This window comes from Sturnira hondurensis, unplaced genomic scaffold (assembly GCF_014824575.4).
Source record: "Sturnira hondurensis isolate 20B ecotype Veracruz unplaced genomic scaffold, ASM1482457v3 Scaffold0003693, whole genome shotgun sequence".
Classification (NCBI taxonomy): Eukaryota; Metazoa; Chordata; class Mammalia; order Chiroptera; family Phyllostomidae; genus Sturnira; species Sturnira hondurensis.
In genome coordinates this window covers 3,666,689-3,693,412 of record NW_028076324.1, presented here as the reverse complement: position 1 = coordinate 3,693,412, position 26,724 = coordinate 3,666,689, and the positions used below count along the sequence as shown (strand labels likewise).

The window sequence follows — 26,724 nt, the reverse complement described above, 5'->3', positions numbered from 1 at the left end:
AAACTCAGTTGTTGATGCTAAGAGAAATTTACTCAGGACAAATTTCACCTACCAAATAGCCACATGATGAGGAAGTTGTTGAAAGAGTTTGATGTCATTCCCTAAGTCAAATTGTGGCTCAGGCAGGCAAAGGTATTATCTAGCAGGTGATAACTAGACAAAAACAAAATAAAACAAAACAAAAGTCAATACATGATTTGAAAAGTACTAGAATGATTTGATGATTTACTTTCACAACGATATATGTCACTTGATAGACCCTTGTAGTGTCCATATAATTCAGTTTATTTGGATAGGAAATAGAATATATTTGGCTGATTTGATTTGCATATGATTTACATGACCATTCCTGCTGTTAAAAATTTTCAGATCACAGCTGCACAGGGAGCTCATTACAGGGAGGAGAGGCTGGAGCTGAGTTTCAACTGTTAAATTGGGAGAGAGGCTTCAGCTATGTGTTACACGTGAACATGAGCAAAGGCACGTGAAAGAGCCTGATGCAATGGGCTCATGAGGCAGCCGAGTGTGAGCAGGGAGAGCGTACTGGTTTCAGTCATTCATTCAACACATATCTATCAGATGCTTACTGTGTGCTAGGCACTGTTTTAACTGCTAGGAATACTACAGAGAGCTAAAAAATACTAAGATTCCATGTTTCATGGACCTTACACCATGGGGGAAGACATAATCAGGTACACAGTAATTTTAAAAAAATGGAACAATTTTGGTGTCTGAAAATTATACAAATCTCTGCCACTAGGGGTCACCCCAGTGACAGACTGGTTGACGCCATTGCAAAAAGCATTTCACAGGTCGGTGTTTGCCAAACTTAATTGTGACATGGCTGAAAACAGTTCCTCTGTGTGCCAGGGTGCACCTGTAGGGAGCCACGTGTGTCTGAAGAAGTGAAGAATCAGGTTTGTGTCACCCTTTCTGCTCCACAAGTGTTGCACATAAACTAAATATAATGGAAGTATTCACTGTACATGTTATGACATGGAAAAAGTTCAGGTGTGTGTGAGAATGACATATGAGTACACCAAAACTTTAAAAAGGATTGAGACACACAAACCCAAGGGGTGTCTGCCTCTTGGTCCCTGAGTCTGTCATCTTGGAAAACAGGAATCGCTGCCTCTGCTTTCCTTCCCCTGCCCACCCCCCGCCCCCCACCGAAGGAAGGGAGCGGCGCTCACCCCAAAGTGCCCCTCCTGTCACCACCCTCTCTCACAGAGAACTGTTTGTGATTTGAGGTGTATGTGCTAAGGTGTGAAAGAGGTCTTTTAAAATTCCCGAGGAAAGACAGAGGGAGACCTGTCTTGTCCTGGGACCGTCATTGCTTGACCTGTCAGATTTAGCAGTTATGTTCAAACAACCCAAAACTCAAAGAAAGCATTATCAATTCTCAAGTAGCTTGAGACTGACAACTCTTTACAGAACTTCATAATGTTAAATTAAATTATAACAGAGTACTCCAACTAGAGATTTTGGTTTTTAAGTGGTGAAAATAGCACCTGAATTTTTAATTTTTCAATAAACATACAAAATTATGACAATTGAAAATGCTAAGAAAATGTAAATATAAAGAATATCAAGGGCTGGCCCTGCCTGGTGTGGTTGAGTTGGTCAGGCATCATCCTGCAAAGTCAAAGATTGTTGGTTCGATTCCCAGTCAGGATACATGCCTAGGTTGTGGGTTTGGTCCCCAGTCAGGGCACCTACAAGAGGCAACTGATAGATGTTTCTCTCTCACATTGATGTTTCTCTTCCTCTCTTTCACCCACCCTTACCCGCTCTCTAAAAGAATATAAATTAAAAAATTTTTTTGGAAAGAAGAATATTAAGGTATACATTATTGGTGTTGCTGAACTATTCAACAAAAATCTACATGTGAAGAGATTTCTCTATTTTTTCCAGCAGGGGGCACTTTAGGATTGCCTAAACACAATGGGTCTACCAGAAGTCTGAGAATAACATTTGTTTACAGGGGGAAGAACTTAAAAGATTTGTTTCCTCAGGCCTCCTGCTCTCCCTTGCGCTGGAGAGGAGAATGAGGCTGCAGAAAGAGGACACTGAGAAGAGCCAGAATGAGGAGCAAGAAGGCCATGGACTTCGCCAGCTCTGCACCGACTAGACAGTGACCTTGGCTGGCCATTCAAGCTCTTGGACCTGCTTCTTCGTAGTAGGAAAAAAATCATACTCTGATGCTAAAGCCCTCTGACTCTGAGAGCATATGCTATGTGCCACCTCAGCAGCTTGGGGTCAATATGAGGCCATGGCTCCCTTCATATTTTATACGATTTAAATCTGAGCTCCATTTTATAGTGGCAGGTCTGTCTATCTCCCCCCCTCCTTCCCTGAGACTCATCACTATCCCTGGCTGCATGGTGCACTCTGCTTTGCCCCTTGCAGTGGAGGCTGTCACCCCGCCTGCAGCTGGGGCCCCTGGTGTCACTGTCCCACATGTCTATGGTAGCATTCCTCCTCCCCATGCAGGAGTCAGGCATTCCAGCGTAAGAAGTGCTTCTGAGATGCTTTACTAGCTCTGAACTTGTAAAGGAGTCCGGATCTCCTCCTTCTGAATGCTGCTTGGCCCAGACCCAATTAGTCCACTCTGCCTAGAAATCACAGCAGGAGTGCAGAGGGCGGGGAGTGGTCTTTGCCAAGGCCAGGAGGAACAGTTGTTGACTTGCCTTTCATCTACTTTCCTGTAAGGGATCACTCCAGCGAGTTCTCCCAGGGAGACACACTGTCTGCTCTGCTAGACATAAAGGTGGCTGGACACTTCTAATGAAAGTGCAGGAGACGGCCTACCAAGGGCAGGGCAGAAGGAATGAGTAGGCCCTGAGACCCAGCGGCTTTGCTCCAGCCAGCTTGGGAGTCACACAGAGTGTGGGGTGACTGGCAGTCCTGTGGCACCAGGCTTTGGATCTTCTCCCGCCCCCTGAGTCTCTGACGCAGAATCTGTGACTTCTGGGTCCTGTTCTAAGAGCCGAGCAGGACATTATTAAAAAGGTGGGGGATCTGGTCTCTGCTTTGGTGTCAACTCCGCACTTAAAAAAAAAAAAACAACCTCTCTCCCTTTTGCTCTTTCTTGCGCCTTCTGTCTTTCTTGGCTTCCTCCTCTGTTCCTCTCCCCTTCCTCTCCCACCTTCTGTTTTTCTGCTCTGTGGTTGAGGGGAGCAGAGCCAGGGCAGCTGGCAGGAATGCTGTGCTTTTTATTAAAAGACTAAGGTGCTGCGACAGACCTCTGGTGGCCGCAATAGGAGCAGTGGGGCATCTGGCTTAGGAAGTGTCTCATCTCAGCAGAAGCGTCCAACCCCCTGCATGGCCCAGCCTTGGGTCTATCAGCAGTCGGACCTGGCCTGCATCTCTGTGAGCGAAGGCCGCTCTCGCACGTGATTCATGCTGTTCTCCATCAGTGAAGAGGCTTGCGTGTGTTCCCCAAAATGATTTGCACATTTAAAGCATATGAAAAGTAGAAAGAAAGAAATTAAAAATAGCGATATAAGTTCTCTTTCCTTCTCACACGCACTGCATCATCTTGGACACTCCCAGGTGCCTATCACAGTCTGCTGGCCAAGGTGTCCCTAGGGCCACAGGCCGATGGGGTTCTGCAGGCCCCTCTGGCTGAGGCAGGAAAGAACAGCAGGTGGTCCTTAGTGTCCTGTTGATGAACGCTCCCATTCACCTCTGCTCCTGGGCACATGGTCAGCGTGCACTTCCTTAGCCTCGGAGGTTTAGTTTGACCATGACACTTGTTTTGGCCAAAGAAATGTGTGTGGAAGTGACACGAGTCACTTGCAGGTGGATGCTTTAAGATTTAGAAGTAGAGGGAGAGGAGGCTTAAAGAGGAAAAGCACGTGTCTTAGTCTGCTCAGGCTGCCACGCGGTTCCACGGACTGGGGGCTCCAATAGCAGATGTATTTTCGCACGCTTCTGGAGAGTGGATGTCCGAGATCAAGGTGTCAGCTGGGCTGGTTTCTCCCGAGGTCTCCCTCCTTGGCTTCTCCATGTGTCTTCACTTGTTCTCTCTTCTGTGTGTGTCTGTGTCCTAATCTCTTCTTAGAAGGACATCGTTGGTACTAGATTAGGGCCCACCCAAGTGACTTTATTCTACCTTACTTACCTCCTTCAAGGACTGATCTCTGAAGTCACATTCTGAAGTACCGGGGCAGGGGGGGTGGGGCGGAGGCTAGACTTCAAGATACAAATCTTGAAGGGACACAATTCTGTCCATGACAGCAAGTGAAGCTGTTATTTCCCAGCGGCGGTGGCAGGCACAGGAGCAGACAGAGGAGCAGACAGAGGACATCTTGATGTCCTGAGAGTCACCCGCTTAGGTGCTACAGGAGACTCCAAGAGGCGCCTGCTGAGTTTGCTGGAATCCAGGTGGTTTCAGCATGAGTTCTGTGAGTCACCACTTTCCACATCCACTTCCCTGCCCCTTCAGCTTGTTCTGCAGACCCCTAACACCCTGTGACAGGTTCTTCCCCTCTTAGAACACTGAAAGTCACTTCCGCTTTGTGGAGCTGATGCTGACCCAATGCAGGTGGGGCAGGACTGAGAGTGTTTGTCCTCTGTGCCCCAGATGTGGCACCCCTCCAGGCAGAGGGTCTGAGTACAGTGGGTGGGGTCCCTCCCTTCGGTGCCTGGCCAGCCATCCTGGGGAAGCTGGCTCATCTTTTCTAACACAGATTCAACTTTGGAACTCTGGATGCTCTTTGGAAAGTTGTCCTTTCCTAGGGCTTCGGCAGTCCCTGTGTGAAAAGCGGGTGGGGAGAAAAGCGCTTTTGGGCTTGGCTCGAAACGGTGTAGCAAATCCACTACAGTCAGGCAAATTGGGACCAGACCCTGGGGATCAGTCCCCCAGGAATTTCCACACCCTCCCACTGCCTGTCCCTGCGGGTCCCGGGAGTGTCCACAGAGAACTTATCTCTTTTCAGGGGGCAGTGGATGACTGCTTTCCAGAGCCCTCAAACGTTTGAGGTTTCTCTTCCTGAATCAATTTCCTTTGGAGACCGTCTAGCTGTCTCCATAGCTGTTTGCTTTGAGCTGGTGAGAGGGTATTTAAAAATAGCCAAGTCTGAAAGCTTCCGTGTGCCTGAGTGGTTCCCATCAGATAGGGTCTCCGGTCATGCTAGGCCTGTTTGTGCTGGCAGGCCCCCTCTGCCTCACCACCGCCTTCTCCTCCAGCCCACCCATCACGCCCTTCTTCCCCAGGCGGCAAGACCACAGGCTCTGGGCTCCAACACAGAGAACCAGGAAGGAGTGACGCTTCTGCTCCTGCTGAGAAGCCCAAGGGGATGTTGTCAACAGAGTTCGAAAACCCCGTTTTATTTTATTTTTTTACTTATTGATTTTAGAAAGGGATGGAGAGAGAGAGAAGGAGAGAGACACATCAATTTTTGTTGTTCTACTTATTTTTGTATTCGTTGGTGGCTTGTTGTACGAGCCCTAACCAGAAACCGAACCCACAACCTTGGCATATCCGGACAACATTCCAATCAACTGAGCTACCCAGTTGGGGCCAAACCCCCTTGTTAGATAAAATAGATAAGATCTGCCTAGGCTCCGGAAGCCGCAGTCTTGACTGACGTCACCAGTCCACAAGGCATGCACTTAGCTGGGGCCACCGGGCAGCTAACCGAGCGTCTCTGAAAGAAGCAGCCACACCGTCTCAGATCTGTTGCGCTCATTCTCCCCACGCTCTGATCACAACCTTCTACTCAGTGCCCTTTCCTCCACCAGTAACCTTACCCCAGCAATTCCCTGATGCCCCGGGACCTCCATCCAGGGACCCCACCACTAGCCCTGCTGTCACTCCAGCCCCAAGTCCCTGTGTCCCCTCTTCCCCCGTTACTTGGTTTGGATTCCTTGGGCCAACACTATGACCGCTCCTTTGCAAACACTTCAGCCTCCGCCTTCCCCTCCTTCAGCGTACCTGCCTGGAACCTCCCCTCTCTGCTGTCTGCCTGGCCTGTGTCTGCACTGGGACAGCGAGCCAGGGCTGGAGAGGAAAATCGCTCCGCAACATTCACTGAGTTGGCTTCACAGGTGGGACCACAAGCCTCAAGTGGGCAGCCAACACTGGAGGCAGCCGACAATTACCCTTTCCTAAGAAATTAGCACATTCATTTTGCAAGCTAATTACTGCAGACTTTTTTTTTTTTCTCTTCAAACCTCTGACATTCCACCTGCTCTAATCACTCTCCTAGTTTATGGAGGAAATAAGAAGGATCCTTTTATAGCAAACTGATTTGAAACGCTGGGTCTCTCTTTGCTGCCTCCATTTCCTCCCCTCCCATTTTCTCCTCAATCTACACAACTGGACACCTGTGCTCGCCCCTGTAATAAATGACTAACTAGCTCCCGTTTGCCCAGACCACTGTTTATCTCCGTCTGCTTCTTCCTCGATTTCTCAGCATCATGTGGTATTGATGCCTCTCCATCAAACATTGTCTTTAAAGCTCCCAGGTGCCCCCTTCATCTGGATTTTCTTCTACTTGGCCAGCTCTTCTTTCTAAGTCTCCTCCTTAGAGGAGACTGTGCCTCCTTCTCTATCAGGCCTCAAGAAAGGCCCCAGGATGCTTTCTTCAGCTCCCTTTTCTTACATCTACATTCTCTTTATAGAGTTTATTCAGGTATGGTGCTTTTTAAAAATATTTTATTTATTTTTCAGAAAGAGGGGAAGGGAAGGACAAAGAGTGGGAGAGAAATATCAGTGTGTGGTTGCCTCTCATGTGTCCGCCACTGGGAACTGGCCTGCAACCCAGGCATGTGTCCTGACTGGGAATCGAACAGTGATCCTTTGCTTCACAGGCCCTCGATCAATCCACTGAACTATACCAGCCAGGGCGGGTATGGTGCTTTTAATAGTATCCAAACACTCAAAGCTGGATACCCAGATTTATGTCTCCAACATTGACCTTTCCCTGAAGCCCACGCCTTACATCCAACCAGCCACTCGCCCCCCACTTGGATGTGTAATCAACATTTAAATATAACACGGCCGAAACAGAACTACTGATGCTGCCCACCTACCCCTGGTCACGGCCCCCTCACACTTTCTCCTTCTCAGTGAACGGGAGCCCCTCTCCATCCAGCGCTGTTTCCTTTGTGTTCCACACCAAGCTCTCAGGGGCTCCTGTTGGCTTTCCCTCCAAAACACGTCCCAAAGTGAATCCCAAATGAGAGCATTGGTCGCCCCATTACAGCTGCGGAGTCCCTGTCACTGCTGCCTCTACTGTAACTGCTTCCTCATTCTCCTCCTGCACTCCACTTTGCCCCACTCCCCCTTACTTTCAACGTAGATCTTGCTGACATTGAAATCAGATCATGTAGCACTTCCCTGCTCAAAAGCCTTGAAAACATTTCTTGTGCAACCCAAATAAAATGCAGACCCCTCACTGACAACACGAGGCTGACACGATGGGCAGTTCCCCTCCCTCCACAGCTCCTCGCTCCAGCTGCCTGGCAGACCACTTGGTCCCCCAACCCCCTGCCTCAGAAGCTGCTCCCTGTTTTTCTACCCAGAACCCTCTCTTTCCCCACCTTTGCATGGTGGCCTTTGCAGCTGAAGTAGCACCTTCTCAGAGAAGCCTGCCCTGACCGTGCGGTAAAGCAGCCTCCCCCACCCGATGACGCTGACACTGTTGCCCCATTTTGTCTTCTCTGTGGCACTTAAAAATTAATTTCCCTGGAGGCCAAATCAGAAGACTTTCCCTTTGGGGAGAAAAAAGTGTATGTGTGGTCCCATCGGGGGGTGGAAAGTCCCAGTAGCTTCTTGAATGCCCTTTGAACCACACGGCCAGTGGTGCCCACTCCGCCCCTCACCTCCTAACCCGTACTGGGCACACTCTTCAGGGAACAGATCTAGTCGCTCATGGTCTTGTCATAGGCAGGTGACATAATCATAAGGGTCTACAGAGAACTTCTTTTCAGCTGTCCTTGCCACAAAGTGAGATTATATCACCTGTGTGGACCTCCAGATTAGGCCTCTCCTGAGACCCCTGAGATGGGAGCAATTCCAGCAGTGCCACCTCCCTGCCCACTCTGTCCTTTGGAAGGTTTCTCGAAGGTCTGTGGGCTGCCTGTGTCAGTCTCCAGAGGTATCTGTTAAAAACAGGTTCCCAGGCCCCATGACAGAGGCGAACAGCTGTGCCCCTGCGGTGGAGCCCGGGGATTTTCCCAGGGATGTGCATCGGTAACAGGCGCCCCAGGTGATCCTCATCTGTGTTCATCTGGAGGACTGCTACTTCCAGGAGGCTGAGAAAGTCCAAGGCACGAGTTCCCAGAGCATGGCAATCCTGAGCACCACGCTTCGACGATGGGATTGTGCCTGGACTTGTACGTCCTGTGGTTCCACTGTCCGGGCATTGCCATGAGCTCGACCCAAATGCTCTGGACTCCACCAGCCCCCTTCGGGAGGGACCACTGTGGGAGAGCACAGCGCTGGCCTTGGTAAAGTCCGGGATGATGGCAGCACCTCTTAGTTCCACGCCTTGAGCTCACTAGGCTCACACTGGCAAGCCCACAGGCAGCCCCTTGGAGGGAGGCACCATAGTGGGAGAAGAGTGACTGGGGCAAAACTTTTTCTCCATTCACTGGCTGACTGCTCAAATCTTTCCTTCCTTTCTCTCTCTCTCTCTCTCTCTTTCATTCTTTTTTTTTTTTTTAGGTAATTGTTCAGCTCTATGCTACAATAGAGACAATTTTAAAGGAAGTAAATTTCTCCTCTTGAGATAGGTATCTTCTTTTGAAATACTTTTATTTCACTTTTCTAGCATCAGTATAGAAACAAATAATTGTAAAAAATAAAATTAGCAATTGCCCACCAATTGTGTAATAGCACTTGGTATTGCTATGAGGAGGAGGCCTGGAGCCGGCTCTCCGGGCCTCTGTGACCACGGAGGGGCCTGTAAAGGCATCGGACATCGCTGCACACGGACGTGTCAATGGAGACTTTGAGATTTACACCCAGGGGTCCTTGGGGAGGTCAGGGAGACGGGTAGACAGTGAGCAAAACTGAGGACAGTGTTGTATACACATGGTAAGCCGTAAGGTTGTTCTGGGAGCTGGTATCTCTTGCCCCACACACAGCAGAGACTTTACAAGCTGAACTGACTTGGGTAATTATTTGTGATGACTGTGGAGACAAAGGCAGTAACAGACACTGGACAGCAAGTAGGAAAACACACCTCTTTCCCCCTCCACCTCTCTTCTCTGATCCCCTCCTCGTTCTCCTTCTTCCTGATCTCAAAATAAAGTTCTCTGAGGATGAACTAAGCAAAATAGCAGAGATATTTCACCTATGTGGGAAAAAAGTGTTCCTTGAACTCAGTTTACTCTCACAAAACCTAAAAAAAAAGGCGGGGGAGAAGCAAGCATTAGGCTAACTGAGCAACTAAATCACCCAGCTGACTCCAGTTCAATTGGGTTGATGAAACTCAACTAAATCATTCAACTGTAGTTGATTCCAACTATTTTGGTTACTGAGATGACTGATTTCTAGAAAGAAACAAAATCAGGTTGGCCTTTTTTTCCTGAATATGGAATGAGCTTTCCTGTGTACATGTATGTGTATGTGTGTCTACAGCAGTGTGGTGAGCGTGGGTAGGCCCTCCTGACACTGCACGACCTCGGGGCTCATCTGGAAGAAGGCTGGCAGGAACGCCTGCCTCTGTGAGCCCTGGCAGTGCTTGTATGGATTCCTAAGGAGAGAAATCACAGAGTAGAGAAAATCTCCCTTGTTTCCTGCCCGAGGGGCCTGGCCTTCCTCCGAGGTCTCCATAAATGAGTGCTCTGGGGCTCAGACCTCTGTCACTGCTCAGTGTTGGGCCAAAACAAACTTGGCCATGTGGTTAAAACTTCTTTGAAGGGAGCATACACCCTCCAGCTCTTTGAAATCACAAGGAACAGACCAACTTATTTTCTGTTGAACTAGAGACCATTCATTTGCATCTTTCCACTCCCAGGCCATAGAAAAAAAACACCAGTGCAGGTCCTGGGGGGTGTGTGTGTGTGTGTGTGTGTGTGTTTGCGCACACACAAGATTATACGGGAAGACGAAACAGGAACACCAGAGCAGCAGGACAGCTTACCTTGACTACTGGTGATTGGTAACGTGTGTTCTGTGGGTCTGCTGTCCAGACATTGCTCTGAGTGACACGTAAATATTCTGAATTGCAAAATGGGAGGCGCTAGTGGGGGCTGAATGAGGTGGAGAGTAGAGGTTGGCAGTTTGTAGGGTTTGGCAAAGCATTTAGGACCATCTTTGGAGTTCAAGTTCATTGATATAGGATCTGTCCAGGCATTCTCAAGAATGATTTAACACATCAATATTCTATGGCCACTAATGAGCTGTGTAGCCGGAGGGAAGTCATTCTTTCCTTCCTTGGCCTCACTGTGCTCCTTTGTGAAGGAGAGGCCTCGACCGACCGGATGACACCGTAGGTCAGAGCCGCCCAGCTGGCGGGAACACTGACTTGTGGCACTCTCCCAGGCTAACTTCCCTAACCCATTCAGGCCTCAGTCCTCACCTTCCTGATCCTTGTGCTTGGCATTAGGAAGAACCTTTTAAAATAAAATCCTGAACCTCTATACTTTACCTACCCATCTGGCTTTGCCATTTGGACAAAAATCAAACAGTTATTAACAGGTTAGTGACAGATTAGTAACAGTCTGATTCAATTAAAATTAGTCATTTAAACTAGGCACAGAATCTCGGAAGAGCTCAGGGCAAGCGTCTGGGCTCCCTCGAGTTTTTCTGGGAAGGGCAAGAAGGTGATGTAGGTGACATTGTCAGAATCCACCAGGGCACCTTGGCTGGCCCCGGGGAGAATTCAGTTATGGGAAACTCACTGACAGAGCGGCCTGGTCAGTCACCAGTGGTCCTAAGCGCTCCCCCAGGGTGGTGGGCTGATGGCAAAGGAACTCTTTGGAGATTGGGACTGGTGCTTGTGGCCAGGCAGGCAACAGGGGCATCTGTGTTTGCTCCACCAAAACTACTCTGGCACAACATGGATACAACTTACACGGCATCCTTTTGGTTTTCCTCTTCTGGTGGGTCCCTGTCAAGGTTGCTGAGTCACCTACTTAAGGGAGAATTCGAGCCAGTACTTAGAGGACAGCCACAGCAAGGTGGGCACATCCGACACATCCAGTCACCTCTCCCTGGTGGTTCAGGGCCTGTGGGGAAGCCTTTGGCAAGGATCACGGCTCTGGGGCCCCCCGTTTGGGACCCCAGTTCTCATAGCACCAGTGATTCCAGGAAACAAGAATATGGGTCACCGAGGGGAGGACTGAGATGTGTCATGCTGGCAACCCAGGGCTCATTGGACACCTGGGTGGAATGGCCCTTCTGCAAGACTCTTTGGGTATTAGGTGAGAACCGGTCATGGAGATGTCGGGCTCTTAAACTGGGGAGATCACCTGCTGACAGGTCCTGGGGGTCCAGGGTTCCCCGGTCTCAGGGAAGTCCTGCCTGTGGGGTAACTCGGCCTCAACCCCCTTCTCATGCCTCCTCCCTGCCTCCCAAACCCCCAGCTCTGGCTCCTCTGCCCAGTTCCAGGGCTCCTCAGCAGAGGGAGAACCTCCGGGAGTTGATGTTCATCTTGGTGACTCCAATGAGCTTGAGTGGCGTGGAGAGACTGAAGGACGAGGCCAGCGGGGAGTCGCAGAAGAGGTCTGACAGCTCGTCACGCTCCTCCAGCTCGTAGGTGGCGTCGTTGAGCATCCGCCTGTGGAGGTCGCAGGTCTGCTCGATCTTCAGCTTGTTGATGTCACTGCGCAGACGCATGAGCTGTCTGGCTAGCTGCTGGTCCTGCAGCCGCATCTCCATCTGGAAGGGAGGAGGGGACACCAGCAATGAGCCAGGGCACTGGCTGCTAATAGGAGACCTAAGTCATAGTATGCATCACCAATTGGTCCACTTGGAGATACGAGCACGTTCCCAGTTCAGAGAAGTGAGAGGGCACACATAGTGACAAATGAGGACATGCTTGCTAAACAATATTTAGTGCTAAGTTAGATGCTATGTCTGAATCCTTCTGGACGAAGTGCACGTCAGTCCTGGCTTAATGGTATTTCCAGCCCATTCTCATTGTTTACAGATATGTACAGATGCAGTTGGAGTATAAAGAAATGCATGGGAATGACAAATACCAAATTCAGGCGCACGGTTACCTCTGGGCACGGTTACCTCTGAGAGAATGTGATTAGAGAAGGTACACCAGGGCTTCAACATGTGTTGGTAATGTTTCACATCTCATGTTGGGTGGTGGGTGTGCTGTTACATTATTCTTGAGACATTTTAGAATGTCTGCAATATTTCTTAGTAAAGTTTCCAAAGAGTGAAACATAAATACATGCTAAATTTATTGAATTTTTACTGTAAATCAGACACCATTCTAAGCTCTTGGGCTATTAGTTCAGGTTGCTATACAAATACCATAGAGTGGGTGGCTTAAACAACAGACATTAATTTCTCACAGTTCCAGAGGTCAGGAAGTCCAAGATCAAGTTGCTGGCTGATTCAGTTCCTAGTGAGGACCCTCTTCCTGGTTTGCAGGTGGCCACTTTCTCACTGTGTCCTCACATGATGGAGAGGAGAAGATTTTATCTTTTTATAAGGACACAAATTCTATTATGGGGCTAGTGTCTATTAGAGGACACTAGAATTCTATTATTCTGTTCTATAGTACTCTCACGACCTCAAAGTCTAGTCACCTCCCAAAGGCTCTCCTCCCAATACCACCACTTTGGGGGTTAGGGCCCCTACATGTAAATTTGGGGGGACACAGATGTTTAGTCCATAACAGGGGTTATTAATATGCAACAGCCAACCTTCTACAATTCTGCCAAGTAATTGCATCATTACTCCCACAGTTTCTGTACGAAGAGGCAGAGGCTCAGCAAAGTGAGTTGCTTTGTCAAGTCACAAAGCTCCTGAATGGCAGAGCTGGGATCAGACATTCAGACACTCAGACTCAGGAACCCAAACTGCTGGCAACGAAGTTCTTCTGCATCTTTGGGCAGAGTTGGAGTGGGGGGTATGGAGTCAGTTCTGTGCTTAGGGACCTAGGTGGAGGTTGGTAACATTTCTAGTGTGTCAGCTTTTCTCTTAGGGAAGGATGTGATAATGACTCCTCACCTGGCCTAGCAGGTACCGTTTCCGTAACTTGTCTGCATGCTAACCTTGTTGGAACCTCGCAGCCAGTCCTGGGGCTCCAGCAGGAAGGTTGGAGTGTTTTGCAAGTTCCGGGGAGTTTCAGTGACTTGCGCAGTTCCACGCTGTGCGGTGTCAGAGGTGGGGCTGGAGCTCACGGGCGGCCCAGGCTCCTAGTGCAGAGCGTTCCCCTCTGTCACTAAGGTCACAGCTGCTTGACATGGGATCTGACTCCTTCTCACCCTTTGCTCTGCCTGTGTTTGCTAGTGGTTATTGCTTAGTGTTTCTGTGCCTTTTTTGTGTCTCAGCCGTGTCATTCACCTGCTGCTTGGAGTCAAACTGATGTAGAAAGATCAACCGTGAGGACCAGAGGGGCCTTTCCTGTGGTTATGTAGATAAATCCAAATGCTCTCACTTTTCCCACACTTTTGAGATTTGAAATCCAGTGCATTGCAGGGTAGAAAAATAAACGACTTCACTGGTGAGCATTTCATTTCTTTTCTCTCTTTCACTTTCATGTACTTCTATAGGTCTCTTCCAATGATAGATGAGGAAAATCAAGGCAGAAAGTTTTAGCTGGTGATAGCAAAGTATTTAATGGAAGAGTTGGGATTGAAGTTTATAGCCTCCACTTCAATCCTTAGACATGACAACCTAAATTTATTGCCAGCAAGAATCTGTGCTCTAGATGAACACCAGACTGATGATGGCAGGCTTGCCGCCGGGCCGCCGGTCATTCATCCGTTTGTCTGGGTGCCGCCTAAACTCTCTGAAGGAGAGAAACAAGTTTGTGTGAAAGACGGGGCCAGCTCACATGCATTGTTTTATTTGGTAAGGTCTTCTGGGGGTTTTCCTCAAATCACTCCTCTTTGGCAGTGTTTAATTTAAAGATAGATCTCTTTGAAAAGCTAGGAACTCTATGATTTATATTTGAACTTTGGCCTCAGGAATTGGATCTTTGGTCTGAAAAGATCCTTTAAAGTTGGAGACTTTCAGGTTGAGCAGGCGTCTGGGAATATCTGTGAGATGCAGCCTGCCAGTAAGTGCTTGTTGGGGAGAAGGGGCCATTTTTCTATGGCCAGTAGATCTGGTCAAAGTTCAAAGGACAATGCAGGGTTTAAAACCCATCAGAGTCAACTGAGCAGAGAGGTGATAGGAAGGCACCTGCCCAGTTTCCTTTGACTGGACAAAGGCCACCTGGGTGGAGCCACCTCATGCAGCCTGGATGCACTTGACTCTGCACCAGAGGAAGGAGAGAAAGAAAACCACACTCGCAACAGGGCTGGAGACTGGCCACTCTGCTCGCCTCTGCTCCAGCGCGAGAAGGGGCCTGATTCTGAGGGCTCCTCCAGGGAAGTGTCCCAGCCCAGGAGTAATGTATATTCTGTTACGACCCCTGAACCTAAATCAACTATTTCATTTGATGCTCAAAGAAAGTGTTTGTTCTAACACTGCAAGAAAAAATGGCAGCGTTAGCCCTCTCTTCCCCCACTCGGCGGCCACATGAGGGTTTTCCAAGGGTGACTTTGCACCTCAAACACTTACTGAGTCTCCACTTGAGAGGCAACCCGACTAAAAGCATGCAGAAAAAGTTCCCACCACCCCCCAAGAAGCCCAAGCAAAAGGCTCAAGGCTAGGAGGCCTTTTCATGTTCCCCAGAACTTTTTCAACTGTGGCTAAATACATATAACATAAAACTTGCCATCTTAACCATTTCCAAGTGTACGGTTCAGGGGCATTGATTGCACTTACACTGTTGTGTGACTGTTGCCATCACCCAGCTCCGGAATGCTTATTTCATCTTGTAAAACTGACACCCCGTCCCCATTAACCAATCACCTCCCGTTCCCCCTCCTTCCAGCCCCTGGCCACCCCCGCTTTATCCTGTCTGCTGGAATTTGACTGCTTTAGGGATCTCATATGAGTCAAAACTATAGTATTGGTCCTTTGTGACTGGTTAATTCCACTTAGCACCGTGTCCTCATGGCTCATGCAACTGAGAGGACTTTCATAAAGTCAGTGTGTTCAGGAAGTTGTAGTGAATGCGTGTCTCACCAACCCTGTGCGGAGGACAGCGGTTCCTGAAGGTGGTCACGGAGAGCCGGGTCTGGGGGTGGACCACTCCTGCATTTTCCTCTCCTTTCTGCCACGGAGACACTTGGGCCATGACAACAACACAGCCCCGCCTTCTGCCAAATCACGTCACAGGCAGTTTCCATACTTTACTTACTGCATCTTCCCATAGCTCTGGAGGAGAGGTGTTTTGATCTGCTTCCTGGTTGGGGAGGCCAACTCGGAGAAGTTAAGAAGCTGTGTGTGGGCAGTGGCACTAAGGTCACCACGGGGCTGTCAGAGCCCAGAACTGGGGGCTGTCCATGACTTCTGTCCACCTGAAGTGGGCTGGGTCCCAGAGGCAGCGGACAAAGGGAAATCCATTGCTCTGGGGTTAGAATCTGGGTTCAGGCTGAACCTTACTCCTCAGTAGCGTGTACCTTTGGACAAGTTGCTAATGTTCCTTGAATTTCTGTCTCTACATCTACAGAAAAGGCGTAATGCAGATTCCAAGAACTGAGAGAAGCAAAACTAGATGGTAAGTAACAGGCCAAGCAAGCTGAACGCCAGTCAGATAAAGGTAAGTGGTTCACAGCTGAAGTCTTTTCTTCCCAGACCAAGGTGCAGGATATGGCAACTAGCCAGGGCCTCCCAGTTTTAAGACTTTATTTTTGAAAACCTGAGAAGCCGGCCCCAGTGACTCAACTCTCAGCGTGGATTCAGTGCGTTCCCTGGCAGAGGCTCAACAGCAGGACGTGCCAACTTCTAATCCCCCGTCCCGGGGATGAGGGCGCTGGTTGGATTCTCAGAGGTGCAGCCCGTAGGGAGTGCCGGCAGTCCTGTAATTATTGTATCGAGCTTGGTGAGCGGGGAAGCAATGTCACTGCATCACTGACAGCACACAGGGCTGGCTCCCCTCGGGGGAGAAAGCACATGAAGGGGCGGGGGTGGGGGGCGGCACAGAGGACCAGTGGCCTCTTGCAATAACTGTGTGGTCTCTGCTGGGCTGTAGCTAACTCAGGTTTGTGTCCTCCCATCAGACAGGAATGCTTCTTAGGTTGTTTATTAAGATATAAGGTGAATCCCCGAGGGCAGGATTAAGTAGTTAAAGGCGGTAATTACACTGTTCTGCAAAAGGAGATGTCCTTAGCTTGCCTTGGTGGCTGAGGGGGATGGTGGTGAGAGACCAGGGAGAGAGGAGACACCCAGGAGGGGGGCCATTGAGGAAATTCAGAGGACAGGCTGATCCAATTTGAGTGTGTAAGGGGTTTGCTGTGAGGTCTCTTTAGTCCAGTCTCATGGGTCACTAGTGATTTCCTGGGGCGTTAGGAGAGGGGCTCTTCTGCCTCTGAGCGGGCCAAATAAAGACAAAGCCTGCAGTAAAATGACGTGGATAACATATTGTGGTTCCTCAATAAATTAAACATAGAATTACCAGAGGATCCAGCAACTTCACTTCTGGGTGTGCACCCGAAAGAACTGGAAGCAGGGACTCGGGCAGGTACTTGCACACCCGTGTTCACAGCAGCACTGCTCACAGTCACTGCTAAAAGGTGGAAGCAACCCAAGGGTTCACTGATGGACGAATGGATACACAAAATGTGGTATGTCCATATAAATAAACATTATTCAGCCATAAAAAGAAAGAAAATTCTGACACATGCTACCACATGGATGAACCTTGAGGACAATATATCAATGAAAAAATCCGTACACAGAATGACAAATGCTACACAATTGCACTTATATGAAGTACCTACAGCAGCAGTCAAATTCATAGAGACAGAGGAGAGGACGGAGGTTGCCAGGGGCCGGGGAGAGGGGGATGGACACAGCGTTTCAGTCTGGGGAGATGAAAAGGTTCTGGAAGTGGATGGTGGCCACCGTAGCACAACACGGAGAATGTACTTAATGTACTGTGCACTTAAAAGGGTTGACATGGTGAATTTGATGTGTTATATATATTACTGCAACTAAAAAACAAGAAAAGCCATAAATTTGGGGTGACCACATGACCTGGTTTACCCAGGACCTTCCTGGTTTTTGCCCCCAAAGTCCCATAGCCTGGAAACCTCCGTGGCCCTGGGCAAACAGGAATGGTTGGTCACCCTGTCTGTAGCAAGTGTGGCTGCAGGTGCTGGCGGCCAGGGACCGTCCTGGCCAGCTGGAGACACGGTCTGTGTGGCACAGTCTTTAACTTGCACAGGAGCGGGTGCTGACCAGATCCCCCTGGGGCCGAGGGGCCGAGAGGCTGACGGCTTCTCTTGATGCATTAGAGGCACGGCGGCCACAGAGGGAGGGAGAGCATTTTGTTCTTTGCAAATGGCCGCCGCAGCACTTGGAAGAAGCAGCGTTTTGGTGGAAATCTGGAGAACTTGCTTCCTTTCCCAGCACCCCTTGCCCACTCCCTGCTCAGTCGCTCTGTCTGAAAGACCACCTCATCTCCTGGCGTCGCAGGGAAGAGAATACCTTTACTCCTAGTGGCCAACGGGATCTACTCCAGTGCTTTCCTGGATCTGATATCCATAGATCTAAAGTGTCCTAAATAGTTTAGGAGATTAAAAAGACAACAAAGGACGTAAATATCAGACTGTCAGCAGCAGAAGCAGTTCTTCAGCCCAGTGCCGCTTCCTGAAACCGGTGCAAATGTGTGGAGCATCATCACCCAGATCCGCCTCTTTCCAACAAAAGGCGTTCACGGAACCCTATTCATGATCTGCTTTGTTTCTATTCGCTGGTCCTTTCTTTGTCTTCTGGAGAATTGTGCACTTTTGTTTCTGAAAGCCTCTGTTCTCTCAGTTCGGAAAAACAAGAAGGGAGGGACAATAGCTTGCACATGGTCCTGTGCAAATCTGAAAGCACACTGGGGGCAGAGATTTCTGAATGTATCTCTAATGCCTGCCCCAGTGAAATCCCAGCACCCGGGGGCCAACCTGAGGTGAATGAATATGCGGGGTTGGGGAGCATCGTAATTAGCACAGATCCTGGCAGACAGAAACCGATGGCAAGGTGATCAAGGGCATTTAGTTTAATCCCTATTTCTAAGGTTCCTACCTAAGCTGTCCCAGCCCGACAGCTGCAATTAGCCCCTGACTGATGTTGGAGAGAGACTGGGAATAGACTCCAGGCCATTTTCTCAGCCGCGTGTGAGGGAACAGAACATTCTCTGTTCTCTTACAAGATTTAATTCTTGAAGCTTGAAAAGACTGTGTAACCTGTCCTGAAACGTCCAGTTTATTCTTTCAATCAGTGCTGTGTAGGAATGCATTTAGAAGCCTGGATAAAATATTATGCATTATCTGACCTTGGGCTTGGCCTCTGAGAAAGAGCCANCTAAGCTGTCCCAGCCTGACAGCTGCAATTAGCCCCTGACTGATGTTGGAGAGAGACTGGGAATAGGCTCCAGGCCATTTTCTCAGCCGCGTGTGAGGGAACAGAACATTCTCTGTTCTCTTACGAGATTTAATTCTTGAAGCTTGAAAAGACTGTGTAACCTGTCCTGAAACGTCCAGTTTATTCTTTCAATCAGTGCTGTGTAGGAATGCATTTAGAAGCCTGGATAAAATATTATGCATTATCTGACCTTGGGCTTGGCCTCTGAGAAAGAGCCAGAATAATGCTGTTAAGAAAGAAGGTGAGTACGGGTCTTTGAAGTGCTCTGCTAGATGGCAATTTAGATTCTGGGGGAAATGTAACAATTTCCCCCACATACACACACCTAGAAACCAGACTGAGCGTGTGCATTTATTCCCAGGGGAAGCTGTTGGCTCCGGGGAGGGTGGATGCCTGTTCTCAAAGGTCTGCACTCCGGAGGGAGCAGACCACCACTCCCGGCATACAGGGGCTGTGCCAGGAGCACCTCCCAGCCAAGGCAGGCACCAGGCTGGTTCTGCGTTCCTACAAGAGACCCTAGAAAGTTCCCTCTGCCCTTCCACCACGTGAGGACACAGTGAGAAGAAGCCTGTGACCCAGAAGAGGGCCCTCTCCTGCTCTTGCTGGTGCCCTGACCCTGGATTCACAACCTCCAGGCTGGAGCATGAGCAGTTGGAAGGGACTAACTAGATACAACCCTAGGTCGGCCCCTAACGAGATGAGTGGCGGGTGATGTGACTGCTTTGTGGAAAGAGGATGCTGACCCCCTTCCCTGACCTCATAACACTGCTTCTTGGAATGAGGGGGGCCTGGACGCTGTACACCCAAGAAAGAAACTGTGTGCCCAGAAGCCATAGTGGGAAAGAGGTTCAGGTTAGCACGCCCACTGCCACCTCTCGCCTGCACCAGAGCCCCCTCGTCATGCTCTCCTCCTCGCTTCCTGCAATGGGCAAGTCTCTCCCCTTCTTCAAATCTTTCAAAGGTACAACCAGCTCTCCTGGTGCCCTGCTCTCTCCAGCCTCAACTCCCCCATGCGGAGCCCCTTGGCCCCCCACAGCAGCCACACTGGGTCTTCATCCCTGCCCTGGAACCACTCCCTCCACCCCATCATCCTTCGGGTCCTGCTCAGCCTTCACCATCACCTCCCCATCTCTGCAGGCTGGTGGCACACCTCACCTCGGGCAACTCCTACCACAGCACCTACTCGTGCCATTGACTGTGTCAGCCTGCAGGGAGGGTGCGGCTGTGTTAGCGTCTCCGTCACCAAGTGGCTCATCCTGTGTCATGGAGCTCGTGATGCCAAAGTACTTCAGGGTTTAAAATGGGGGCAGGGGACCCTCCCAGGTATGGATATCCTTTGCTGAGACGTGACAAGGTCCAGGCTCACCTGTGTGGACCTTCCCCAACTTGCTGACCACTGCCCAGGACAGGAAGTGGGGGCCATCTGGGACCGGCAGCCAGTCCCAGGGACTGTGCCACTCAGGCCAGGCTGCTGGAGTGGGGCCCACAGCATGGCTATTCCCACTGGGCCCTCAGACAGACCACAGGAAAGGCTGGCCCCCTCGTCTCTCCGAACCACAGAAAAGGCTGGCCCCCTTCGAGAGGATGGACAGAGGAGACGCCCCAGGTGGGAACTGTCTCCCTGCTCTTCCTGGAGCTCCTGGCAGTGCCTCTTGAGCTCCCGCCTGCAGGAAGTGCCACCTGGCGCAGGCAGGATTTCACTTCATTGAGCGGCTGACCGGAGCTCGGCTTTGGCCAGGGCAGTTGTCAAATGGGAAGGCAGGTGGCAAGGTGCCCTGACATCCTGAGAGAGCCCTCAGGAGAGCTCTGACGCACCAATGTTGGGACTTCTAGACTTTTCTTGAGTTCTAGGCTTCCCTGCTTGGAAACTCGTGGAGTGGGAGCTTCGGGTCTGATGCTGGGTGAAGAACAGATGGTCTGGGCTTCACCTGCTGGGGTGGGAGGGCCTCACAGCAACCTACGGGACTGGGGCAAACTCAGAACCCATTTCAGGGGTGGGGCATCTGCGACTTGGTTTCCCTCAAGTGCCAGAGTTAGGGGACACGTCAAAGCTGTGTGCATACCCTCCACCCGCTCTTCCTGCAACAACACCACACGCCCTGGGTGCTCAGGGAGGTCTCTGGAACTGCCAGGTGCTGTGAAACGTGGCCAGCACTGACTGCGGGGTGGCTGACATGAGTGTGAGACGAGGAGGGCCATGGGGTGGAGGGGCTGGGCTGGAGCCTGTGAACAGCAGTCTGACGGGCCCTCACAGGATCTCTCTGCATATCTCCCGCCCTCACTGAAAACTGAGGGTTGATCATCCCTTTGGTTGCTTCCTGCTCAAGGATTTGATGGCTCAGCTCATAATTCTAACCAGCAGTATTAGACTTAGCGCTATCAGAAAGGGGAGGCTTTGCCCGTCCATCACAGGTGTTGGTGGGCTGCCTGCCCTGGGTGGGAGCTGGATGAGACAAAGGGGAGATTCTTGACTTGCCTGGGACCCTCCTTCTTCCCTGGCTCTTGAGCAGCCTTCCAGCTACGACCTGTGGCTCCTGAGTGCCAGGCTCTTGGTACACACTTGGAAACCGTCTCCACACCATCAAGGGCTTAGCCAACTTGCGTGGGCCTCTCTGGGACCTTCCCCTGGCTTGTGTCCCCTCCCTGGCTATGTTTGGCTCAGGCTTGCACCCAGGGACATGACCAATACCCACAGGGCAGTGCCCAGTTTTTCAGACACTGGCAGCTGCCCAGGAGGGGAAGGGGGACATCCACAAGCTTATAAAATAATACACCCCTGAGAAAGAAATTGTCCACCACAGAGAACACCTCAGGCTTGGACTGTCCCTTCTGAACCTACCTGCTGCCAGGCCTGGCCTTTGTATTATAATAATGAGCACCCTTCTTTGCAAACAGCCCCTGCAACATCTGGGAGAAGCACCATTTTCGTGGAAATCTGGAGAACTTGCAAAAGAGAGTTCTTGGAAGGGAGTTCTTGGAAAGAGGGCAACATTGAATAAACTTTGGACAGTAACAGCCCAGAGTTCTAGAAATTGAGAGGATGTGTTGAATGAGCATAAAACTTCGCGAAATGCAAAGTGTATTCCCACCCACTTGATCACAGGAGTGACTGGCTGTGTAGCAGCCATTCAGAGCAAGGGCTCTGAGGTCCGGCAGATCTGGGTTCAAATCCCTGCTCTGCCGGATGGTCTTGGGCAAGTTACTGTACCTCAGTTTTTTCTTCTGCACAGTGGGGATAGTGATAGTGCCTATTAAGTGATGTGATGCGTATAGATGAGCATAACCTGGTACCTGACTGTTCCAGGAACTCAGCAGGCACTCGCTGCCCCTCTCTAGCTGCCTCTGTGTCCCTCCACAGCACCCTGCCAGGTAGGTGCTCATCACCCCTGTTCTACAGTGACAAAACCCACGGCTAGACTAACCAGTTTTCCTAGAGTCACGCCACTAGGATGTGGTAGAGCCTGACTGGAAGTCTAATCTAGTTAGAAAGCTCAAACTCTTCCCACGCTACCTGTGACCAGGTAAGGGGCCAGTGGCCTGAGAACCCCCCGCAGGTACCTGTTACCCTCCTGACACCATCGGCAGCACGGAGCCTGCACTTCCATGGAGAGCACAGGAGGGGCTGTATTCTAACAAATGTCCCGGTGCCTCATCCACACTACGAATTCGACACCAGCACGTTATTTAGCTATTAGACCAGGAGGGTGGCCGTCAGAGGAACTGGGTTTTCGTTTTTTTTAATCACCCCAGAGAATGTGTTTACTGATTTCAGAGAGAAAGAGGAGGGGGTGGTGAGAGAGAGAGAAGGAAACATCTATGCGAGAGATAAACATTAATGGATTGCCTCCCATACGTGCCCTGACCGAAAATCGAACCCACAACCTCTCGGTGTGCGGGATGATGCTCTAACCAACTGAGCCACCCAGCCAGAGCCGGGCTTTAACTATTATAGGAGAAATAAGGAGACGCTCAATGTCAGTTATACTTAAAGCTATGGATTTGGTTGCCAAGGAAGTTGGGGGTTTGTGTATTTCCCTTTAGTTAGTGTCACAGCCCACTGTGTCTGGCACATGGCGACCACTCACCGTGGGCCTCAGCTCCCCTGAGCATTTTGGAACTATATTTATTGTACCTCTAGTATAGCTCCTGTCACACGTGTCACTATGCTCACTCATCTGTCTCCTCCACAAAGCAGTGAACCCCATAAAGACAGGAACTCTGTCTCCTTCGCCTGGCCTCTGTCCACACCAGTGCCTAAATGTAGGCACTCGGGGAGTGTGGGTTGTCCTGACTAGACAGACACCTGGACCAAAGGGCCCCTGACTGTCTCTTACAGCCCGGGACTGCCTCGCGCTGTTATTTTGGTTGAATACAGCCACCGGGCCTCTTCTCCTTCCCCTCCCCTCTCCTTTGCACTGCGAGACAGCCAAGAAAAGGAAAACAGGTAAGACCACCTGATTCTTAGTCCACTTCCTCTCATTGGTCTCCCACATCATCAACTGTCACCCTGAGCTGGGAGCTGGGGATCACAGGCCTCATTATTCCTACATTATTCTGGGAGATTCTGGGAGATTCAAGGATCAGAATCTTCATTTTAACAAGAGACCCTCGTCACCTGTGTGCACACTGGAGTCTGAGAGCCATCGCTCAGAGAGACCCTCCACCGTGCAGCCAGAGTGGCAGGTCCCCTCTGCAGGGGGCCGCCTCTGCAGCCTCGCCTCCTGCCTCTCTCCCCAAAGCTCCGGACTCCCAGGCGTGAAGGCTGGGTTCAAGCTCTGGCTCTGCTGCTTCCTAGCCATATAACTCTGGGCGGGTCTGACTGTTGTGAGCCTCGATTTGCTCCTCTGTAAGATGGAGACAGTCACTGCAGTGGCACCGGTTTGTTGTGAGAACCAAAGAGGCGATGGAGTGAGGGCGGACTCCCTCGTTGGACCTTGTGTCTCCCTTTGCCCGCACCCCCACATTCTGTTGACTGTTGATGTCTCTGTGAATTTACGTTTTCAGGAATCACACAGCAAAGCCCTTGCGATCAAATCAAATGTCCTTGAAAGATACTGTGTGGTACGGTGGCTAAGAAGAGCATAGGTGATCCAACCAGAGGGGCCACTGTTTGAATTTCTCCTCTCTCACTCATCGCTATGTTCCTCTCCAGGCCTCAGGCTCTTCTTTAGTAAAACGGGGGTAACAGGAAGGTGAGGTCACAGTCAGAAGAGGTAAGCAATGCATCAATGTACCTAGCACACAGTGAGCACTGAAGTAGTGACAAATCTGTTAGTATTATTACTCTAATTACCCACCCACGGACGCACAGAGGAGTAGAGGGAGGGTGGGAAATACCCTGCAAATATAAAGCATGAGTAATGATGCTGATATTCCCTGCACTTATTGAAGACAACCTTTGGCAGCCAAGTTAGTCCTGGCAATGGATGCCCCTCTCTCCACCTGTGGAGTGTTACTCTACCCATTGCCCATGGTTGTCCTTGACCTGTCTCACCTTCCTCATCTCAGCCAGTGTACTCGGGCCAGGCACCTTGGCGAGAAAAGTGAGCATGGCCTGCAGGTTCACACCTTGACTTTTGAAGTACCCGGGAGCTTTAAAAACTACTGCTGCCGAGGACTCACCCCCTGACTTCAGGTCTTCATTTGATTGCTCTGGGGTGTGGTCTCAGGTGTGGGAGGTTTCAGGAATTCCGGGGTGACTCCAATATGTGGCCTGGGTTGAAAGGCACCTCTCTCATCCACAGAATGAGGAGGACACGCTCTAGAGAACTCCCCACTGGCTCACACACAGGGGATCCCACCTCTGACCTCGGCCCCAAAGGGGGGCACAGGGGGATGCTCACTTAGGAAGTAAAAGCCTCTGCTCCCAAAAGCAATAGAACCTCAGACGAACCCTCGACAAACAAACTGAATCCTTGATTAAGGGAAATATTTTTTGTTCCTCTTTGTGAAAACAAATGAAAGCAGTTCGTCCTCAGGAATCTAAAGGGCAGTGTCCAGGGTCTGTCCCAGCTGCTGAGGGTCCACCCCCCTCCCTTCTTACATCCTCATGAGCACCCAGTGGTGGTACAATGTCTGGTGACACATCGAGAGTCCACAGGTGCCCCGTCTTCTATGCAAACCAAGTCACACCCCAGTTACTAAAGACAGAGACAATAGAATGATGTTTTTTTTAAGAAGCAGTCTCAATGACAAAGATTAAAACCAAAAAAACAAAAGATTTCCAATTAATCAGATGCCCATCTCTGAACAAACACCCCCTACCCCAGTCCCAGTTATTTATTTCAACTCACGGGGAATTCCAGGCCCCAATGGGGATGTATTTTTTAGGATTACGCAGAACAAACCAAACAGGCCTCTGCCTATGAGGTTGACTCAGAAGTTCCCAGTGGTTCTGGGAGGCAGTTGGCCTTTGATGACTTGCTCACCTGTGGTGAGAGTGGCCTGACTGGGCAGGTGTGACCTGGGCCACAGGTGACAGGGCGGGTGGGGAGGGTTAGCATCACGCCTCTGCTGAGCTCTGGTGGGCTGTGCTGAGAGGCCATCAGGCCTGGGACCAGAGATTCTCCCTGGGCGAAGGGCACACAGCTCTGCGTGCTCACCCCCTTTGGGAGCCTGCTGTGCCGCGAGTAGAAAAAAGGTTGAACTGCTGGCCTCAGCTCCCAAACCCATGCCTGTCACTCACACACAGTTCACCTGGATGCCGCTTAGCCCTGATATACAGGCTGAGCCTCTAAAGCTCAGCCGGAAGCCTTCACTGCAGGCCTGCCCAGCCACACTGGCCTCTGTGTGGCTACGTGTGAACCACTCAGTGTCAGCAGAGCACTGCTGGGCTGAGCCTGTGCTGCTTACAGCGGCCCCGCCACAGCTCTGTGCCCTGATGGCTCTGCCCTAAGCTCACCCCACTGTCCAGCACAACGCTGCAAGGACAGGGACAGCTCCACTTGCTGAATGAATGGTCACAGGAGCCAGGCGGCAGTGTCGGTGGATGGCAAGGTGAGAGGGTTCAGAGAGAAGGAGGGGCAGTCCTACTCCAGGAGCCCCCTGCCAGGGATGAGAGTAGGAGACTGTGCTGTCAGGGGTGGCACTGGGAAAGGCTGGGGACACCTTTCCCAGGCTCGGGCTTTCATGGGCAACACTTGGCTTCATAAGTATCTGTGATTAGGGGCTTATTGATGCATGGATGTCATGCAACCACGTAGCAATGAAGTCTACTCCTGGTTTCATAGAAAGATGACAGATCGCAGTTGGGAGAGGCAGAGATGGGGGCAGAAACAGAGAGAGACAGAGACAGAGAGAAACAGGCACAGAAATACACACAGAAAACAGCATGGATCCTTGGAGGGGCAGCCACTCACCAGTTCCTTCCTGAGCCAGGCTATAGCTTCGTCGATGTTCTCAAAGCCCTCCAGCTTGCCTGTGGGCCGGGTCCCATCATCCTGGCTGGCACTGTCATGAGGAGGGGGGTGCTGCCTGGGCTCTCTCGGTGGGGAGGGCTCTTCCTCCCCGCATGCCCCCTGCTCAGCAGCTGGCCTCGGGAAGGGCCATGCCTGTTCCTCCAGCCTGGCCTGCCATTCCAGGTAGGAGGGCCTGCGGGTCTCCAGCCTCAGTTTCTCAGTGAGGGCCTTCAGGCTCCGGAGGTGGTCATCAGGAGGTGGGGCAGCTCCTGCCAGCCCCTCTTCTTCTTCCACTTGGATCTGGGGTACAGACATTCTAGAGTCTGCAGGGGCCGTCACACATGGGAGGTGGTGGAGGTGATGAGGGAGTCCCGGTGGGTTAGGCAAGGTTGGTGCCTGCTCTGGAATGATGTCACCCAGCTGGGGCCAAGGCTCCTGAGGGCATCGCTGGGATGTGAGCAGCTCCCGGAGCCAAGAGGGACTGGGGATGAGCTGCACAGAGTGCCCTCTGGAGCTGCTGCCGAGCTTCGGGTTTAAGATTCTTTCCGGAATCCTGTGGGCGCCATGCTTCGCAAAAGGCAGGAACAGACAAGCGTTAGCAGGAATCTTTGGGGGCAGCTTTGCCAAGAAGATCTATCAGTCCTGGAGATGCAGGCGGATCAGAGATGGGTGGGGAAGCAGCTCCTCCTCGTGGGGAAGGGCAGGTGGCAAGAAGCC

At 50.8% G+C, this 26,724-nt stretch overlaps 1 protein-coding gene across 1 annotated transcript; it reads right to left on the bottom strand.

Annotated features, from left to right (window-relative positions):
- Positions 1-8,759: 8,759 nt before the first annotated feature.
- FAM167A (family with sequence similarity 167 member A) lies at positions 8,760-26,639 on the bottom strand. Its single transcript, XM_037042185.1, has 2 exons — positions 25,969-26,639; positions 8,760-11,839 (listed from the first exon to the last, which is right to left on the bottom strand). The coding sequence occupies exons 1-2, from the start codon at positions 26,320-26,322 to the stop codon at positions 11,576-11,578; spliced, it is 618 nt and encodes a 205-aa protein (XP_036898080.1). The 5' UTR covers positions 26,323-26,639; the 3' UTR covers positions 8,760-11,575.
- Between the last annotated feature and the right edge of the window lie 85 nt (positions 26,640-26,724).